This window comes from Pseudonaja textilis, chromosome 7 (genome assembly GCF_049901715.1).
Source record: "Pseudonaja textilis isolate UNSWEBS1 chromosome 7, rPseTex1.2, whole genome shotgun sequence".
Lineage (NCBI taxonomy): Eukaryota > Metazoa > Chordata > Lepidosauria > Squamata > Elapidae > Pseudonaja > Pseudonaja textilis.
Genome location: NC_141996.1, coordinates 33,428,216 through 33,448,871, shown reverse-complemented (window position 1 = coordinate 33,448,871; position 20,656 = coordinate 33,428,216). Strand labels below are relative to the sequence as shown.

The 20,656-nt window shown below is 35.5% G+C and overlaps 1 protein-coding gene across 1 annotated transcript in view; it reads left to right on the top strand.

Moving 5' to 3' along the window:
* Positions 1–3,973: 3,973 nt before the first annotated feature.
* The window catches only part of CIP2A (cellular inhibitor of PP2A), a 33,366-nt gene continuing 16,683 nt past the window's right edge, over positions 3,974–20,656 (top strand). Inside the window, exons 1-8 of the mRNA XM_026700788.2 lie at positions 3,974–4,223; positions 11,445–11,592; positions 12,545–12,657; positions 14,577–14,671; positions 15,949–16,045; positions 17,003–17,125; positions 17,707–17,852; positions 19,290–19,365. Of these exons, the coding sequence (XP_026556573.1) occupies positions 4,122–4,223; positions 11,445–11,592; positions 12,545–12,657; positions 14,577–14,671; positions 15,949–16,045; positions 17,003–17,125; positions 17,707–17,852; positions 19,290–19,365 (900 nt within the window). The 5' untranslated portion in view covers positions 3,974–4,121. The remainder of the gene's footprint in view (positions 4,224–11,444; positions 11,593–12,544; positions 12,658–14,576; positions 14,672–15,948; positions 16,046–17,002; positions 17,126–17,706; positions 17,853–19,289; positions 19,366–20,656) is intronic.

Sequence of the window (20,656 nt, the reverse complement as noted above, 5' to 3'; positions counted from 1 at the left end):
ATATTTAAAAAAGTACTAGAATGCAAAAAAGGGACAGTATGCCAGAGAAATGAGTTTAAATTTGAAAAATTATATACAACCTTTTAACTTAAAATTACATTATTAAACTAGACATAGGTCTAACTTTTTAAAAAGTTACCAAAGTATGAATAAAATCACTGTATCCTTACAGTACATTATTGAAATTGAAGTAAAATGGTTTCTAGCTGAGCCTTATAGATGTCTACATTTTTAATATAATTTCATGCAAGGCTTTTTTTAGTTACCATCTTCTTTTTTCTGCTAATAACTTTTACACTTTTAAATTATATTGTACTCAAGTGTTCTTTTCATTTTATCCATGATAATGTGCTATAATCTATCCTGTGAATTGAAATATCTTGATGAACTGTGAAGAATACATCTCTATAAAAAATAAATGAAGTATTTTTCCAGATAACGTTTGTTTGTGCAATGATTTTTCTTTAGAGAAATGAAATAGTGTTAGGAACACAAATGAAATAGTGTTTGGAACACTAACACTAATGATAGAAAATCAATGAGAATGTCAGTTTCCAAATTTTTTCATGAAGAAATGCTACTCATTTTACAGTTTTGGGGATTGGGGGTGAAGCCATTTCAAGAATCAAGAATTTGGAAAGGACCTCAAAAGTCACTTAGTCCAATTCCAGAATATCCAGTGCTGTGTTGTTTAACAAGTACTGTAATCATACTAATGTCAACTTATAAAACATTTTGTATACACATTTTATAGTTGACAACAGAAAGAAGGGGGGGAGTTTTAAAGAGCAGGCGGCAGTGTGGAATCGAAAGTACATTCCATTCAAACACTGATTAGATGACTGAAGCTTCTGCCGTGCAAAAATCTAATTGGAGAACATGATTAATGACTCTTGGCTATGGACGTTTTTCATTGGATGATATACCCAGAGGGGTGGTGGAAAAAGCAGGATCAAGGGTGATAGTGAATTACATATCTCAAGTTGGCTATGGCCAGGTAAATGCTGAACATAGAATGTTACCTTCAAATAAATATTTTTTAGTTTTGGGAGTGTGGCTCAAGGCTCATGATTTAACTGGAGTAACTGCCGGAATGCTGACAACTACTTTGGCTTTAAGAACTCTCTTATCAGTTTATACTATCAAGAAGTTACTCCTAATGTTAATTTTGAATTATTTTTCTTAGAAGTACAATCCATTGCTTCAAATCTTAAAACTCTGGAGCAGTATAAAACAAAATAATGTATTTTCGCATATCTCATAATATCCAATCGGTTTTCTTGTGTGGAATAAATGTTTGAATCTTTTCTCATGAGAGTTGATCCCTAAGCCTCTTACCCTCCTTCACCTAAAATGCAATAGAACATATGCTATTGTTATATCACTTCCATTTCAAACAGCTAGTGATCTATGATGATGAAAACTTTTAACTGGGTATATTTTTGATTGTTTTTAATTTATTTTGATTGCTTTTCAATTTAAGTTTTATGTATATAAAGACAGAAGCCTGTGGAAAATAATTATCATTTCCATTACACAGTATTTAACACTTTCATATTGGTTGATTTTATCAGCCAGGACATAAGGTTTGTAAATTATCTGTCACAGGAAATAACAGCAGAAACATTTGCCTCTTTATTTGATAAAAAATTGTCAACGTAGGACCAAAGTTACTATGTCTGCAAGTACACCTAAGGTTCTTCTAAAATAACAAATATTTTGTAACCATCACTAAGATATACCACACATCTAGAACTGCCCAGAGCAGATATTATCTTCAACTTACCACTTATTTGTGAGGTGGACTTCAATTAACTCATCATATAATCTATTTGTTCAGGAATTACTAATGCTCTTAGATGAGAAAGAGAATTCATATGAAAAAATGAGCTGTTGTTTTAACTCATGGCCACAAATGGGAAGAAAGGATATAAAGTGGGTTAGAAATAGGAAGCCCCTCTTCCAAATCTGTCTAAATAATGGTAACAATGATCCTGTTATCATGGATTACTAATATTTCATTCTCATATAGAAAAAAAATGAAGGCAGACATGGAGTTGAAGTCTGAGAGGATAAAAATATTACAACCACATGACAGATCCAGACATTCTGTCATATCTTGCTAGAACAAAAAGTTGTGTCAATTGATGCAGTGAGAGGATAGCTAGATCTTTCAAAGTCTGCAAACAGTCTGAATGGCAAAATATCTGCATTCAAAATTCCTAGGTTGAAAAAGACTGATCAAAGTGGGAACAAAAATACCTCCTTTTACTACAGATATGACAAGCAACTAGAAAAGAATGGAGGTGGGAAAGGAGGGGACAAAACAGCAAGACTACTGGAGTGGTTTGCAATGTTATCAGTAAACAGTAGGCTATCTAAAACTTAGTTCAGCGTGTGACACTTGATAAAGAGTTGTTAGCCAGTGTATTCCATTTCCCAACTATGAGTATTATTTCATCATTATAAAGATATGTACGCACAAACACACACAAATCTTTGTTGATTTATTTTATAACATTAAGACACACACAGTACAGTAATTGTTGTTTTCCCTATCCTCAATATCTTGTCTTAAGTTGTCTGGAAACATTTATAGAACTGAAACATTATGTGTTGTAACAGGTTTGTGAGACTCTTTGAAGATGAATCACCTGTGTTCATTCAACTGGAACACTGATTTTGACACATTACATAGAGGCACTGAGCATATCTGATACATAATTTTTCTAAAAATAACAGATCATTTTTAGTTTGGGAGTCTCAAGGAAATGAATTAGCAAAATAATTGTAGCTTCCTAGTCTGCCACATAGACTCAATATCCCTGCCCATGTTGTTTTATTCTAACTAGCTAACTGCAACTGGATGGAATCAGAAAATTGTGAATACATTTTTACAAGATGGTGTGATCTTAAATTAACAATAGCAATAATATAGTAGATAATGTAAACTGATTCTAAACTCTGGCAAGAAACCCTGAAACCTTTGGATGGATGGTTCCAGGATATAGATCCTAGGGAGCTTAATTGTTCTAAATTAAGTTGTACCCTTTAGAAATAATAACATATATTAACATCCTGCAGAGATGACCATGTCGTTTAATAAACTATTGAATACCATAGCCTCAGCAGTGATATTGTGTGGAAAGTACTGTACAAACAATGCAAGATCCAATCAGAATAAAATGTCCTGCCTGAGCAGGAGGTTGGAATAGAAGGCATCCAAGGTCCCTTCCAACTCTGTTAATTTTAAATGGCACATTGACAAATTACGATTATAATCTGGTAAATTATTATACAGTAATCTTTCTGGTCACAGAAAACTGCATCCGCAAAACTATGCAACCAGTGCAGCTTAGCAATGCTGAATTTCTACTGTTTATAAGGTCACGGATGTGTTGGTGGGTTTTTGTTTGGTGTCTTGCATTTTTTATGGATTGTCAAAGCAATTTTAGACACAAGCATGACTGGACTTACTTCCGGGTGAGAATAGAATTGCAGACGAAATCCCTCCCTCTCCCTATTCAATCCTCGATGAAAAGTCGGGACACTCTGCCTTAGGACAAAGATTTAATTCGAGGGGAACTCGGAACAAAACGAGGCCAAAGGCACCGCAACCCTTTCCTTCTGAAATCGAGAGTAAACTTCTAAAAATTCAACCTGGATTTACCTGCCTGTATTCTACAACGCCTAGTCTAATCACCCCTCCCTGCAGAGCTTCTCTCGAACACGCTTTGAGAAACGGACGCGGTTTCTGTCTAACTTCGGTGGGGTTTTCGCGGACGGAATTTTACAAAAGCGTTGGTTGAAAGCAAAAATAGGCTAGCCATCCCACATACTGGCCTCAACTACGCCTGGCCATATTTCACATCGGCTAGAGAGGATGAATGCGGTCGAGCTCCGAGCCCAAGGCCAACAGAACTACCCCACCAAGATCGTCCTCACTGGTTCCCAGCATGCAAGAGATCTTCCTAGAGCGGCGGAGGCTTCCGCCCAACTCCGGAGGCTTTCCTTCCCTGGAGCAACAGCGGCAAAATGGCGGCCAAGGCGCCAAATACAAATTTTTGAATGCTCGGTGAGGGCTAACGCTGTCTCTGGCCGACGTTCCGGATGGTGAGGCCATGGACGCCTCGGCGTGCATGAAGTCTCTGCTCTTGGCGGCTTCTCAGTACCGAGCTGCTCGCACCCAGCCCAACGCAGCGCTGCTCCAGCGGAGTTTAGAGGTGAGAGAGAGTCTCGATAGACCACCCGTTTTAAAGCTTTCTTTATTTTTCTTTTCTTCCCACTTTCGGATATTTTGTAGTAGAAATAGGTAGAGAATTAAGGCGCGTTCAAATAACTGGCCTGCTGCTGCCTCAGCGATAACGAAACTTTTCCGTGACAATTCCCCCTAGTATTGCTTCGTTTTTGCGAACAGTTCAAAGATATGCAGAAGATCCATATATAAACCAAGTGGATAAGGGCTAATATGCTATGTCCTGATCGCTCCTAGAGCAAAGACCTCAAGTAATCGTTGAAGAACTGAATGTAGGACGCAGTCCTCAACTGATCCTCGGCCCTTTATGTAGGTAGCCCCTGCCATTATTTTGTTTTGGCAGGAGCCTCTACCGGAACAGGCAAAGAAGCCACTCCCCAAACCGTTTAAGGACGTCGCCCTGGTCTACGGCTGTTGGCCTGTCAGGGCTACTGTGATTCATGCACCTGCACTGATATTTATCTTTTGGTGGTAGGAAAGTCGGGGTGGTGGTGGTAGTGGTTCCCCTTGTGCCAGAAAGCCATTGCTCCCGCTTTTCTTTTCTTTTCTTTTTTAAAATTTTTTTGTCAAGCAATTATTAGATATAACAGGTATAGGTGAAACTCGAAAAATTAGAACATTGTGCAAAAGTTCATTTATTTCAGTAATGCAACTTAAAAGGTGAAACTAATATATGAGATAGACTCATTACATGCAAAGCAAGATAGTTCAAGCAGTGATTTGTCATAATTGAGATGATTATGGCTTACAGCTCATGAAAACCCCAAATCCACAATCTCAGAAAATTAGAATATTGTGAAAAGGTTCAATATTCTAGACTCAGTGTCCCACTCTAATCAGCTCATTAAGCCATGACACCTGCAAAGGGTTCCTGAGCCTTTAAATGGTCTCTCAGTCTGGTTCAGTAGGAATCACAATCATGGGAAAGACTGCTGAGATGACAGTTGTGCAGAAAACCATCATTGACACCCTCCATAAGGAGGGAAAGCCTCAAAAGGTAATTGCAAAAGAAGTTGGATGTTCCCAAAGTGCTGTATCAAAGCACATTAATAGAAAGCTATGTGGAAGGGAAAAGTGTGGAAGAAAAAGATGTACAAGCAGCAGGGATGACTGCAGCCTGGAGAGGATTGTCAGGAAAAGGCCATTCAAAAGTGTTGGGCACTTTCACAAGGAGTGGACTGAGACTGGAGTCAGTGCATCAAGAGCCACCACACACAGACAGATCCTGGACATGGGCTTCAAATGTCATATTCCTCTTGTCAAGCTGCTCCTGAACAACAAACAATGTCAGAAGTGTCTTACCTGGGCTAAAGAAAAACAGAACTGGTCTGTTGCTCAGTGGTCCAAAGTTCTCTTTTCTAATGAGAGCAACTTTTGCATCTCATTTGGAAACCAAGGACCCAGAGTCTGGAGGAAGAATGGAAAGGCGCACACTGCGAGATGCTTGAAGTCCAGTGTGGAGTTTCCACAGTCTGTGTTGATTTGGGGAGCCATGTCATCTGCTGGTGTTGGTCCACTTTGCTTCATCAAATCTAGAGTCAACGTAACTGTCTACCAGGAGATTTTGGAGCACTTCATGCTTCCTTCCACATACGAGCTTTATGGGGATGCTGATTTCATATCCAGCAGGACTTGGCACCTGCCCACACTGCCAAAAGCACCAAAACCTGGTTCAATGACCGTGGGATTACTGTGCTTGATTGGCCAGCAAATTCGCCTGACTGAACCCCCTAGAGAATCTATGGGGCATTGCCAAGAGAAAGATGAGAGACATGAGACCGAACAATGCAGAAGAGCTGAAGGCCGCTATTGAAGCATCCTGGTCTTCCATAACATCTCAGCAGTGCCACAGGCTGATAGCTTCCATGCCACACCGCATTGAGGAAGTAATTGTTGCAAAAGTAATTGTTGCCCCAAACCAAGGGGTACATATGAGTACCTGAGTACATATGCATGCTTATACATTTCAGAGGTCTGATATTGTTCTATGTACAATCCTTGTTTTATTGATTGCATGTAATATTCTAATTTTCTGAGATTGTGGATTTGGGGTTTTCATGAGCTGCAAGCCATAATCATCACAATTATGACAAATCATGGCTTGAACTATCTTGCTTTGCATGTAATGAGTCTATCTCATATATTAGTTTCACCTTTTAAGTTGCACTACTGAAATAAATGAACTTTTGCACGGTATTCTAATTTTTTGAGTTTCACTATAAGTATAAACATGGTTATGAATACATGAAATGGATACGAATAAGAAAAAAAAAGAAAAAGAAACAACAGGACAGGGATGGTAGGCACATTGATGCGCTTATGCATGCCCCCTGGAGACCTCTTATGAAAGGGGTGAGGTCAATAGTAGACAGTCTAAGGTTAAACTTTTTGGGGTTTGGGGAAGAAACCACAAAGTCGGGTAGAGTATTCCAGACATTGACCACTCTGTTGCTGAAATCGTATTTCCTGCAATCAAATTTGGTGCGGTTTACCTTGAGTTTGTATCTATTGTGTGCTCTTGAATTGTTATGGTTGAAGCTGAAGTATTCACTGGCAGGACAATGTATGATTTAATATACTATACTGAGATCGGACCAAAGGTGGCATAGTTCTAGGTTTTTTAGGTCTAAAATTTCAAGTCTGGTGGCATAAGGTATTCTGCTACAAGTAGAGGAGTGGAAAACTCTTCTTGTGAAATATTTCTGGATTTTCTCAACTGTATTAATATCAGATATGTAATGCGGGTTCCAGACTGATGAGTTGTATTCAAATATTGGTCTAGCAAATGTTTTGTATGCTCTAGTTAGTAGAGTGATATTACCAGAGAAAAAGCTATGCAGGATTAGGTTAACAACTCTTAATGCCTTTTTGGCTATGTAGTTACAGTGGGCTCTAGCACTCAGATCATTTGAGATGAGTACTCCAAGGTTCTTGACAAAGTTTGGGTCATCAACAAGATCTTGACTATTCAGCTTGTATTTTATTTTCTGATTTTTTTGCCAATATGTAAGACAGAGCATTTATTTGTTGAGATTTGAAGTTGCCATTTGTTTGACCATTCTGACACATAGTCGAGGTCTTTTTGAAGAGTAGCAGTATTGTTGGTGGTGTTGAATAGTTTTACATCATCAGCAAAAAGAATGCAATTGCTCTTAATATGATCACAGAGGTCATTTATGTAGAGTATGAAAAGAGTTGGTCCTAGAACGCTGCCTTGGGGGACACCACTGTTGACAAGTACAGGATTTGATAGGATGCTCCCAATTTTGACCATTTGTTGTCTGTTTGACAGGAATGCTTCTATCCAGTTATGCAGGTGTCCAGAGATACCATAAGATTTTAATTTTAGGAGTAGTTTGTCGTGTGCCACTAAATCAAAGGCTTTACAGAAGTCTATGTAAATTGCATCAATTGCTTTGCCCTGATCGAGTTGTGTAGTCCATATGTTTTTGCAGTGTAAGTGTTGCAGATTGTAGGATTGTTTTTTTCTGAACCAAATTGTTTGTTAGAGAGTAGGTTGTTTGTCTCTAAGTGGAGGATAATGGATTGGTTAATAATTGATTCCATGACTTTACAGGTGATGCAGCATAAAGAAATTGGTCTGTAATGTTCAACTAGGCTGGGGTCTCCCTTTTTGAAGTTGGGGATGACCATGGCTAGTGACCATAAGTTTGGCAAGAAGCTGGTCCTGGAAGATTTTTCAAAGATCATGCTTAGAGGTTCTGCTACGGCAGTGGATAGCTTTTTATAAGAAGTAGGCACATATTCCATCTGGTCCAATAGATAGAGATGGTTTTAGATTGCGTAGTGCTTTTTCAACATTGTCTTCTGTAAAATCGATATGTATTAGATCACTGTAGTTGTCTGTAGTTCGACTAGGAAATATTGAGCATGATCCATTACTGTTTACAAATCTGAGCCAAAGAATGTGTTAAAGAGATTGGCTTTAATGGTGTCATCGTTGCAGTCTTTACCATTAGGTCCTTTCAGGGGTGGGATAGACCTTGAGTCTTTTAGTTTGTTGTTTACAAAATTGTAGAAAGCATGGGTGGAATTGGTGCGTAGAAGGTTTTCCTCTTGTTTAATGTGATAATTGGTGCATTCAGTCTTTATCTGGTGGCATAAATTTTTGTATTGGCTTTTAAAGTTGGCAACGTGACCAGATTTGTTTTTCTGCCAAAGGGATTTCTTTTTGGATTGGAGCTTCCTTATTGTTATGGGTAATTTGTTTTTCCTGGTTTTGGGAGTTGTTATTGGTACATATAGTTTGATGACTCTTTTGACTTCAAGTAAAAATATGTTGTAATGGTCTTCAACAGTATTGCATCCAGTGAGTAGAATTTGCCATTCAAGAGATGAGAGATCATTGTCTATAAGATCATAGTTGCCTTTTTTGAAGTTATAATTGGGGATCCTGTCATTATGGTGATTTATGTTAAGGATATATGTTGAGACAAAAGTCAGTCATGCTGTGGTCACCGTTGAAAAGGGTTCATTAATTTATAGTCTGTAAATTGAATTCAAACTGTTGCAGAAGATGAGATCAAGGCAGTTGTTAAGTCTAGTGTTGTTGGTTACTAGTTCTAGTTCCAGATTTGTTACTGCATTGTAGAAGGTTGCATGTATGGGTTCGGTTGCACATTCATTTAGGGTCTAGTTAATATGAGGTAGATTTAAGTCACCAAGAAAGATAAAAGCGTGTGGGCAGGATGTTGCCCATGTTAGTCGTGAATTTAACTTGTTTACATGTTCGATGTTATAATCAGGGGCTCTGTAACATAGTAAGAATCGAAATGTGATATTTAAGGACAGTTCACAGACAATGGTCTCTGGAAGAGCAAGCTCCTAGGTAATTTGGATGTTTTTAGATGTAAGGACTTTTTATAGAAGATAGCAACACCACCTCCTCTATGGATTTCATGATCTGATCGGTAAACATTATCATCTCTTACTGTGGTAATGGAATCAGGGAGAGATGCATTGAGCCATGTTTCACAGACAAATATGATGTCGAATTTAGCCATATTTAGTAAGAGGAGAAATTCAGGTATTTTATTTACAAGGCTTCTTGCATTGAGTAGCTTGCATTTAAGGCCAGTTGTAGTTGGAATTGAATCCAGCGTTTTTTGGGCTCCGGTTTACTCATGGTTTCTGGCACAGGCGGCAGCTTTAAAGGTGATTTCTTGTGCAGGTGGTGGCTTTATAGGGTGATAGTGCTCCAGGAGCGAGAGCCTCACCTTCCTAGTTGGGCACAGCCATCTTCTTGAATAGAATTGCCAACCCATGGAGAGAAAGTGGGAAAGCGGAGCTAGGACTAGTATTCTGCCACTAACAAACAACCCTTCCTCCCTCCCTCCACAGTGGCTGATAAGTTTCTTTTCCCTGCTGCAGGGAAATGGAATAGAAGTGGCTCTTTAGCCTCTGTATCTCCACTATAACGTTATGGGACCTTCTCTGCAGGAATGCTATCTACACAGCCACCAAGTACAGGCTTTGTCAAGTCCTTTACAGCAGCAAAATTCAGACCAGTAGCAGACCAACCCAACAGGAGTGAAAATAGGAGATAGGAATATTAGGTATGTTTTCCACCTTGAGTGACCAGTATAAAAACAAATACAAAGGCAAGGTAAAAATCTAATAATTAATAATTGGCTTGAAAATGAAGGTGAGTTATAGAATCTCTGAAACTAGATATTTAGTTCTTGCAGTACTTATTATGGAGTACAAGAAACAGAGTTTTTATTATTTGTTTAATATTCTTTCTCGGGATTCCAAGCTGAAGGATTGATGTCTCACCTATGAGATAAGACTGATAAGTCCTTGGTTCATTTTTAGCCATGCCTTGTAAACCTTTCTTGAGTGAAAATTCCCTTAGAATTGCTCCCTATTCTGCCTGAAAGAGCAAAAGTGGATGGGAATAAATCATATCAAAACACATATGTATTTAAATAGATGTCTCTTGATAGATGTTTTGTTGGGGTATAAGTCATACCACAAGTAGGTGAGGAGAAACATACCAACCACTAACTGGTTGTCGTAGTGCTCGGAGGTGACTGCAATCTGCACCTGTGGCAGAGATGAGGTATGGAGAGTGTTACTTTCTTCCCTCCCTCTAATAAGAAATAACCCTGCTGAAACTGGTCTGTACTTCTGTGGGGAAGGTGACAAGACCCACTTCCCCTCCTCTTTGCTTATGCTTCCTACTCATGGCAAAAGAAATAAGAACAGACCAAAAACAGTCTTCTCTTTTCTGTTCTGCTTCTAATACTATGAGTTGTGTGAGAAAGAGGGGAAAAACAAGAAAAAGAGAATAGTGTCTTGTACCACTTTTTTTGATTCAACTATGTTACTAGCATCAAGGGAGATGTTTTCCCAGTAGCTTTCTTCTATCCTAGGTTTCCAATGCTTCACTGTATATGCAAAATATGAATCTAAAGTGTGATCAGTCTTTGAGTTGAGTGCATTATTATGCCGATGTCCAAGCTGCATATTTGTACTTTAATGCTCTGTGCAAAAGAGCTACAAGGTCACAGTTATATATAACTTGATTTGTTAATAAACTTACATTAGTCCAGTGGGATACAGGTATGTTTAGTACAGAGCTATTTTGCAAGTTCTGTCTTCTATAGTTGTTTGATAGTTGAAATTTTCTTAAAATATATAACGATGAGTATAATATTGTCTTATTTATGTATAGACTACCCATCTTATCTCATGGTAATTGGGCAGCATTTAAGGTAATTAGGCACCTGTTCAAGGTGACAAGGACAACAACAAAAATCTGTGATCTAGGGATTGATTTATCTCTGCATATCATGTTTCGCATCCAATAAATCTCTTGTAGTTTTAAAGCACACATTGCTTCAATGATGTTGCTACATAAGAAAAAATATCAGCAAGTTAATATACTAGTAATTGGCAAATTAAACAAAAAGAAGTGTTTCAAGTTGACTTGTGGTGACTTCATAGATATACCCTTACGATTTTTGTGAGCAATTATATAGGTTTGTTATATGCTGTATATACACATGGCTCACACACACACCAGGTTCTGTCACTTGAATAATTTCTATTGGTTTTATTAGGAAAAGGTGAGACTTTATGTTAAGGTCATTATATATAGTTATATCTTCCATTAGCTTAAAGGTTTTAATTGTCTTTTTTTTAGCAATTGTCTTATTTTTTTCAGGTTATCTCAGGATTGAAATTGACAAAATTTTTTGCATCAAACCATATTTTACCAAGTGAATGCCTCAATTGCTTAGTAGAACTTATTGAGGACCCAAATCTAAGCCCTCCATTAACATTGAATGTAGTAGGCTTGCTTTCTCAGTTAGGTAAGTTTTAAATGTATTTGAGTTGCATATACAAGTTATTTTATAGCTGGGAATACATGTGATATCTTATAGATGACTCTGATTTCTTTCTTTTTTTAAATAGCCTGTGTGTCCTATTAAACTTTTAATTAATGAGGAGTTCACTTGTTATTAGAATCAAACTTCCTTGAATGAGAATTTAAAAAAATAATTCATTGCAAGTGTTTGGAGCAGAACCGTTTAATTCTTGTAAAAATAATAACAAAGTAAAATAGTGATAACTAGCATGAAATGTACTATTTGTAACATATTCTGTACAACCTCATTTATTTCTTTGTGGAATATGTAAACAAGAAGTGATTATGACACTTTCACCAGAAATGTATTATCTACAAAATATAAAATCTGAGATTTTATCTGAGAAACAGTTGAAATGTTTTCAGATTGTTAAATTTAGTTAGCTTATATTTTGAATATATGTATACTGGTAGTCTCTGACATACAGCCACAATTGGGACTGAAAGTTCTTTCACTAAGTGAAGCCATTAAGTGAGTTGTGCCTGATTTTCTTAACTTTTCAGTTGTTAAGCAAATCCAGTTTCCCCCATTGACTTTGCTTGTTGCAAGCACCCTGGGGGTGTGCAATCATACGACTCAAGGATTCTGCAAGCTCCATAAATATATGCCAGTTACTAAGTGCCTGAATTTTGATCATATAATCATGGAGATACTGTGTCAGTTGTAAATCTGAGTACTGATTGTAAGATTCCTTTTTTACACTATTGTAATTTTAAATGGTCATGTGTCAAGGACTACCTATATTTATATATAGAATGGTTAGGGTTAAGATGGAACTGGTTATGGAAAAGTTAAAAAAATGATTTTTTACAAGATTTTCCTTTTTTTTTCAGTTTCTCTGAATATATTTCTTACAATATTAGTGATACCTTTATTGTATATATGTTACTTATAGTTCTAGATAATGAAACCAGAGAAGCCCTTCAGAATGCTTACAATTTGTGTGGTGCCCTTGCAAGTGTAATTCTTCGAAGTTCTACAAATCCTATTGACCCAGTAATATTGCAAGTAAGAGAATGTAATGTTTTATATGTAATAAATTATTATTATAACATTTTTATTGTTGTTATTATTAATTATTTTGTTTTGTGTAAATGCCACAAAAGAAAGTATTGGCAGCCAATGGTCTCTTATGTAAGCTGTTGCCAAATCCTGTCTGCTTAGCATTCAGACTATGTTGAAATATAAATATTAGAAAGATCAGAATAATGTATATTAATATTTGCACACTTTCTATCAGAAATATAATTTTTAATTATATTATAGTTTACAAGTACAATTTGATTGCTTCTTAAATTTTTATCTAAAAACTGCTACATCCAATCCAATCAAACCCTTATTATGGCCTTTAGGTCAAAGAGCGCACCAATAAAATGCATTAATCTGTAATTATTATTAATAAAATTTTAAAAAGATATAAATCAAATCAAACACTGTCAATGCACAACAAGTGTACAATGAAATTGAAACAAATGAAATGATATAAAATACATTATTATAGAACTGTAGTACATTTAGCAGGGAGAATCACAAAAAATGTGCTAAACTTTAGCTATAGGTAAGACAGTGCAACAAATAATGATACAAATTTAGGCAACCTGGTAAAATAAGAGTTCTGGTCAGATAGAAGCAATGACAGATGAACATTGTTCTGGCTACCAGACTATTTAAAAAATGGGATAAATATATATCTTTCAAGATTACCAGTACAGCAAAGGAGCAAATGGCTTAAGCTTTTCATAGAGTCATAGTCACTCAGGCATAATGTTGCTGAAAAGGAATGTTTTATATGCAGAATTGCCCCCAACCTGGTCAAGATGAAAGCCAGATGAAATTTCAGAATTAGTACTTGAAGAGAGATAAGATGATGGCACATGCCTATTTGAGAAGAATTGAGAGTATAACTAACTGTAGGATTAGATACTATGCTTAAACTAGTGTGAAAATCATTTACCCAGATACATTGTTTAAGATGACTCCTGACATTTTCAACCCTAATGGAAAGTCAAAAGAGTCTTAGGGACTGGAGTTTGCTAATAGCTTTTGTTAGCCAGGTTGATTTAAAACAATCTCTGAGAACCAATCAAGCCAGACTTATAGAAGAAAAGAAATCAATTAAGGAAATAGTGTCTGGTAACCACATCTGCCTATAATCTTCTGTCTCTGGCACGGTAGTTTTATCTGCTTATAATCTTATAAGTAATACTCTCATAAATTTGGCTGGAGAGTTTACAATATATTAAATTGTAAAAATATAAGTTTAATAAAAAAGCCAAGAGACAAACTGAACCAAGAAAAACATTTAAAGCTGGAAGAATAAAATGTTCCCCTATTTGAATAGAAGAATTTTATGACAACTCTGGACCTATGTTGGGCTGCACTTGTCTGATAAAAGAAATGCGTGCTCCATCAACTATATCATAAAGTTTTACATTAACTGAGATATGATGTGAAATAATGGACAACAGTAATAATAAGTCTCTCTTTAAGCATTAGTCAGATCAACATTTTATTGACCAAACCTGTTAAGAGAAAACAGATAGATTTATCAAGCAAGAATATTTTATCTGAGTTGTAGTTTTTGTAATGTTTGACATTACCTCTGAAAATTGAATTTCATAGTTATTTTCGTTTTGTTTAAATAAAGTGATTTTTTTTTAAAAAAAAGCAATCAGTAGGTTATAATTTTAATACCATTTCAGTTGAATTGTTTTATTATATCCCCCACAATTTTAAGGCACTTGGCCATTTACAATTACAAACATTTAAATAAAATACTAATGATAGAAACAAATTTACAACAAATTGTAATTAAAATCTAAATCCAAAATAGTATAATAATTATCTGGCTATGCATCTGAAAAATAAATGCAGATAAATCTAATTCAAACAGTTATACTTTCATTGATTTTCTTTTTATTTAACAGAGTATTCAACTGCTACAGAAATTGACCTACAATGCAAGAATATTGCAATCCAGTGCTAATATTGAAGACTTAATTTCTTTCCTAATGATTCGTATGTAAGTTACTTAAATGCAGTAGTTAAATCTGCAATTGTAGGTACATTTATATCCCTATCTGTTCAGTTATCCTATGTACTTTAACCTTATGCAGTCTTGAGATGCATGGAAATATGTGACAATTGAGTTTAAATTTGGAGGCATATTGGATTGTTTTCTAGAAGTTTAAACTAGGCTTTCTAGTTGGAGATGTTTCTGCCACACTAGTGCAAGAAAGGGAAGATAACTTGTATATTAATCCCTGCTTTGGTTTGAGCATTCCTCATGGTGACTATTAGTGTGGTCTATCATATATATGAAAATTTTGAATATACAAAGCTTACCTAAAGCTTTAGACTAATACTTGATGTTTGAAATTTTTTTCCATTTGTGCCATGAGAATTTCAAGAATTATTTTATGCTCATCTTGGTGAGTAATCTTAAACTTCACCATATGTCCACTAGATATTTGATTATAGGGATTGCCTATTGTAAACGTGCTACTGGATTTAAAATGTGCTGAAAAGGCAGAAGTTGAAGAAGCTTCTTGGGTAAGAAACAAAATATCTTCCAAAAAACAAACAAACCAAGAAGGTCCAGTTGTCTCTTGAAAAAACACCTTCGGGACAAGAAGAAGTTGAGACTCTCCATAGACAAATTCCAGGAAGGTTTTGAGTCTCTACAGGGTCTGACACTGTGCCACAGTAATGTTTCTCGTTTTGTTTGGTCAGCTGCTACTGCATATCATAATATCTACAGGATAACCCAAACAGTTATCCTATAGAATATACAATAGGAGCCAACTGTCTTTGACGTTAGTATATAAACAACTTATAGTTATTGTAGAAGTGGTTTGTCCTGAACATTTAGTAGAATAAGTCTGCTAGTATTCAATGTATCCAAGTATCTTTCATAGTGGGGTATTTATGAGAATGTAGGCAGCATTCACAAGTAGTTTTACCACTTTGCCACTGACCACATAACTATTGGCAATCTCTTTTCAACCAGCTGTCAGTCACCTTATTTTTCTTTTTTTATTGATTAATAAAGTTAGTAAAGTAATTGGAGTAGTTTACATGCTGAATTTTGTATTTTTCTTTAATGTTGCCTTAAAATAATCACTAACATTTGCATTATATACAGCTTAATATATATACAAATCTATGTATATACTAAAATTAATGTGTTCTATATTGTGTAGCAAAGTGAATATTTTCTGAATGAATAATAATTAACTTGTAAAATCAGTTTATTAGTAAATATTGAATTATATGAATGACTTTTTAAAAAATCTTCAGTCAATCTACAGAAGATGAGTTAACTATACCATGCCTAGGACTTACGGCAAACCTTTGTCGACATAATCTCACTGTTCAAACATATATCAAGTCATTGGTAAGAAATTTGCTTTATTGAAGTCTTTTTTAAAAACATGTCCATAATTTAATAATTGGAAATCAAAGTACTTTTGGTCCAGGAAAAGGTCACAATTGCTTGCTCAACCTGGAAGCTTTTATTTTTGTGCGATTGTAATGGTTTTTCTCATTCAATTTGATTGTGCAAAAATAGAGATATTTTATCTAAAGCGATTCTCCTTTTTTCAATCAACTTTCATTCTACTATTCCATAGTTCCACTATGAAAGGATCAATCTATCTTCATTATAATTAAATGGAATGTATGAAATCTGTGACCATACATACAATTAATGTACAATTAATTCCTAATACATTTCCAACTGTGTTTACTTAGTTGCTTAAATGATTGTGTAAACTAAAATATGTCTCTGTGGTCTGTGAAGATCTGTGATTGAAATTGATCAAAGCTTAAACTGAGTTTTTCATAGAGAGATTTCTGAATGTTGACCACTATTATTGCTAAAAGAATGAACATGTTTATTGTTATGGATGTTGAATGTTATATCTTATAACTGCAAAGTCTGTAGGTTTTGTTGCTAAATAAAATTATCCACATAATTTGCTTAATTATGTTATCTTTAAATAATTAAAATTTAAATATAACTGTAATACTGATATGTATGTAGCAGTGCAGTATGCTGTAAGTAAAATAATACTTTACAAATATGGAAGTTATTTCCTATATATTATTTAGGTGTGTGTGTGTGTGTATAGTATTATTTGTCACTCTAATTATATGCAACTTTAATGCTTTGATGGGCAAAAGTTAAAATGGTTGAATTTTTAATCATTTTGGCTAGATATTTCAATTGTAAGTTTTTAAGGTGTACATTTTTCAACTAATACAAAATTATTGTAGTGCATATAATGCATTGAATTAGACTGTAACTTTAATCTCATTGCATTTTAAAGGATTTTTTTTCTCTTTGTACTAGACAAATGTGAAAGGTTTTTATCGCACTCTGATCAGTTTCTTGGCTCACAGTAGTCTAACAATGGTTGTTTTTGCACTTTCAATATTATCAAGTCTTACATTAAATGAAGAAGTTGGAGAAAAGGTAAGGCTGACTCAATTTAAAAGAAGCTTATGCATAGTATTTATACATTTATTTCTTTATTTGCTATAGTTTGCACACCACTTAATTTCCAATGGCTCTGAGTACTTACCTTAAGAAACAGTTTAAAAAAAAATTACAATCTAATAACAATATTCCTTAACAATAATCCTATCAAGTGCTGCTGTTGATCGGACAACCCAGAGCATTGCATGGCAGAGCTTTGGAAAATTCTTTAAGTACCCTTGGAAATCTTGGAGATAAAAATTGTGTGATCTGGTTGACTGACTAAAAAGGTACTTTATCTCTAAAGAGAGTCTTGGTATGGGAAGTTCTAAATTCTAAAGACACAAGGGAAAGATTTGCCTCTGAGAAAGTATTGATACAAATACCCACAATCAGTACATATATCATATATTCTAAGAAAAGAAACAGGTCTAGTATTTGGAGTCCTAAATTGAACTTCATACTCACAGACTCTAAGTAAGACAACTTGAAGTTCCACAAGACCAAAAGTCTGAATGCAACTGACTTGATCTATAATGTACAATTCATATGATTGTAAATCAGTTTTGTTTGTTTAGCTGTTTCATTCCAGAAATATTCACCAGACTTTCCAGCTAATATTTAATATCCTTGTGAATGGTGATGGAACCCTAACAAGAAAATATTCTGTGGATCTGCTTATGGATCTTCTGAAGAATCCGAAGATCGCAGATTATCTTACCAAGTAGGCTTTACATAATAATAATAATAAAAAATTATATCCCTCTATATATAAATACATTTTATATTTTCTGTGAACATTTGTCCTAGTTGGTTCTTTTTGTATGATTTCATTTGCTATATTTTTCCAATCTTTTCTTTGATTCTTTGGATCTTTTAAACTTAAGATATGAATTGAATTCTATAGTACTTTCCTATAGCTTTAATTTATATTTAATGTAAGGTAATAAGAAATCATTCTCCATCAGGACTTGTCAATAATTGGGCTAGATCAGGTTAGATCCAGCTAGTCTCTTCTAAAATTTTAATTTAAAAACACTGTGTATTATGAAATGCACCATTTTAGATGTGAGTCCCTTGTTTTAATTAAATAAAAAGCTGTAACAGAATGAGCTGCAGCTGAAGGGTTAGGGTCATCCTCCTTTCAGACTTTTCATCTTGCTGATAAGTATCTCAAATATTTTTTTATTCTACTTCATTAACAGATTAATGTACAGCTTTGGTTTTCCATTTACTAGATGTGAACATGCTTGGTTTGGGCCCAAGGCACTAATGAACAGCCAGCCTAATTCTACTATTCTGAGAATGATGGAATTAACAATAAGAGAAAATACCTGGCTATATGCATACATAGTTCTCAACTTATGATTGGCTGGCAAACGGCAGCAATGAAGTGGTTTGATTTACTTTATTAATGTTTTGGTGCTATGGAATACTTCAGAGCTCACATTAGCGAAGCGAAGCAAGCCTCTCCGTTGTTGGGCTCTATAGCACAGTCCCACAAGTGTCCGTTATTTTCCAAGTGGACACTCTGAAAATGACAGCCCCTTGTGGGATTGCAGCAAGCACAGTCCCAGGAACGAAAAGCTTTCTTCTTCTTTCCTAATGTGAGCGAAGCAAAGCAAGGTACTCTTATTACTGGGATCACACTGCAGTCCCATAAGGGACTATCGGTTTTGGAACAGCTGCTGCAGTGATCATGCCACACAGCCACAAACATATATCTAGAGTGCCACTGTGTACATGCTAGGAGAGGAGGCTGCTGCACTGCATGAGTTCATGTAAGCTGGAAAAAGGCCGCTTTGGTGCAAGCACACTGTTGAATGCAATCTTGTATTTCATAGTGGGTATATGGGGGTGTGGGGGAGAGAGCAAGAGCAACACACAACTTCCGTCTCCCAGCTTCCCCATTAATTTTGCTTATGAAGTTGCGAACGGTGACTGTGACCAGAGGATTCTGCAACTGTTATAAGTGTGAGTTGGTTGTCAAGCATCCAGTTCAGGATCACAAAACTGCAGATATCATGGCCAGAAATTCAAGAAACAGTCATAGTAAAGGGTGTGTTTGATAAATCCTTTACCAAATAATTTTTATTTTTGCCTATCAAAATGTACGTAATTTCAAGATTCCTTTTTATTCCTTTTTTCCTTAAAATTATAGGTATGAACATTTTACATCTTGTCTCAATCAGGTGATAGGCCTTCTGCATGGAAGAGATTCTGATTCTTCAGCAAAGGTATTTTCTAGGTGCATAATAGTGTGCGTGTGTAGTAATTTTTTATATTATCGGTAAAATGCAGTAAGCCACAATAATAAAAGTAACATCAGTGAATCTACGTAACATCTAAAAATTCTACATAATTCAAATGATTAAAGTAAGCTTAACAGTAATGAAAAAAGAGAAACTAATAAAAACAAGAACCGTGTAATGTCAGTTTGAGATTAAAACATAAATCATTAATCTTTAAGTCTAGACTCTAGACCATGTAGAAACATATTATTCCATTTCACATTTTTAGAATATAAAATGTTTCAAAAGTTAATAACAAATATATAATATATCTTGAATCCATTCCTTAACATCAGGAAAACAAGTTTCTTTCCATTTACATACATTTATAAGCCTCTCCTTAAAGTTCCCAATTTCTTACTTTAGACAATAGTTCAACTATTGCCCCCACTTTTTGGAACATTCTCTGACACCCCACTCTCCTGGCTTTTCAGAAATATCTGAAGACCTGTCTCTGTTGATTTTCTTGGGACTCACAGACGAGCATGCAGCCATGGACCTTTGCCTTTTTAATTTTATTTCAATCCTGTTTTTTCTCTTACTATACATGTATGCAACATTTTTGCTTTTATATTTCTTCTGCCTTAGGCATGAAGCCAAGCTGGGGTGGCCTTGGACCATTCATGGTCTCAGCCCTAGGAAATAGGCAGCAATGTGCTGGGACTTGTCCAGGTGGTTGCCAGGAGTTCTCCCCATGCCCCCGAAAGTATATAACTAGTATAATTTTACTATCTCCCCTGCCTATGCTAACATACTATAACTTGGGGGAAAAAGAACTGCGTAAAAAGACCTCTCTGTTATTTAGACACATATACACAAAGAAAGAATCAACATTCAATCTTTTAAAAATATTCTTTGATCAAACAAAAGTTTCTGATGAATTAACCTCATTCATCAATTATATATATAAAAGTGAAATACCACTCACGCATCATCACAAAATCTCAAGAACCGTAAGAAGCCTACAAACTTGAAATTTGGCATATACGTTCCTCTTGGCTTCTAGGTGCTCACAAAGAAAGAATTTTTTGAAATGACCATCAGAGCATTAGCATTTCATATATTAACATGCTCTGATGCTAAGGAGTTCTACTGCCCCTCCCTACCTGAATAAAAATTGTTCCAAATGTAAAACACAAGCAGAGGAGAGAAGTTTCAGTTTTAGTTTCACAACAACAAGCAGCTTTAGTACAGAACAGTTGACCTAAGCCACACCCAGGCTCCTTGTTGTCTCCTT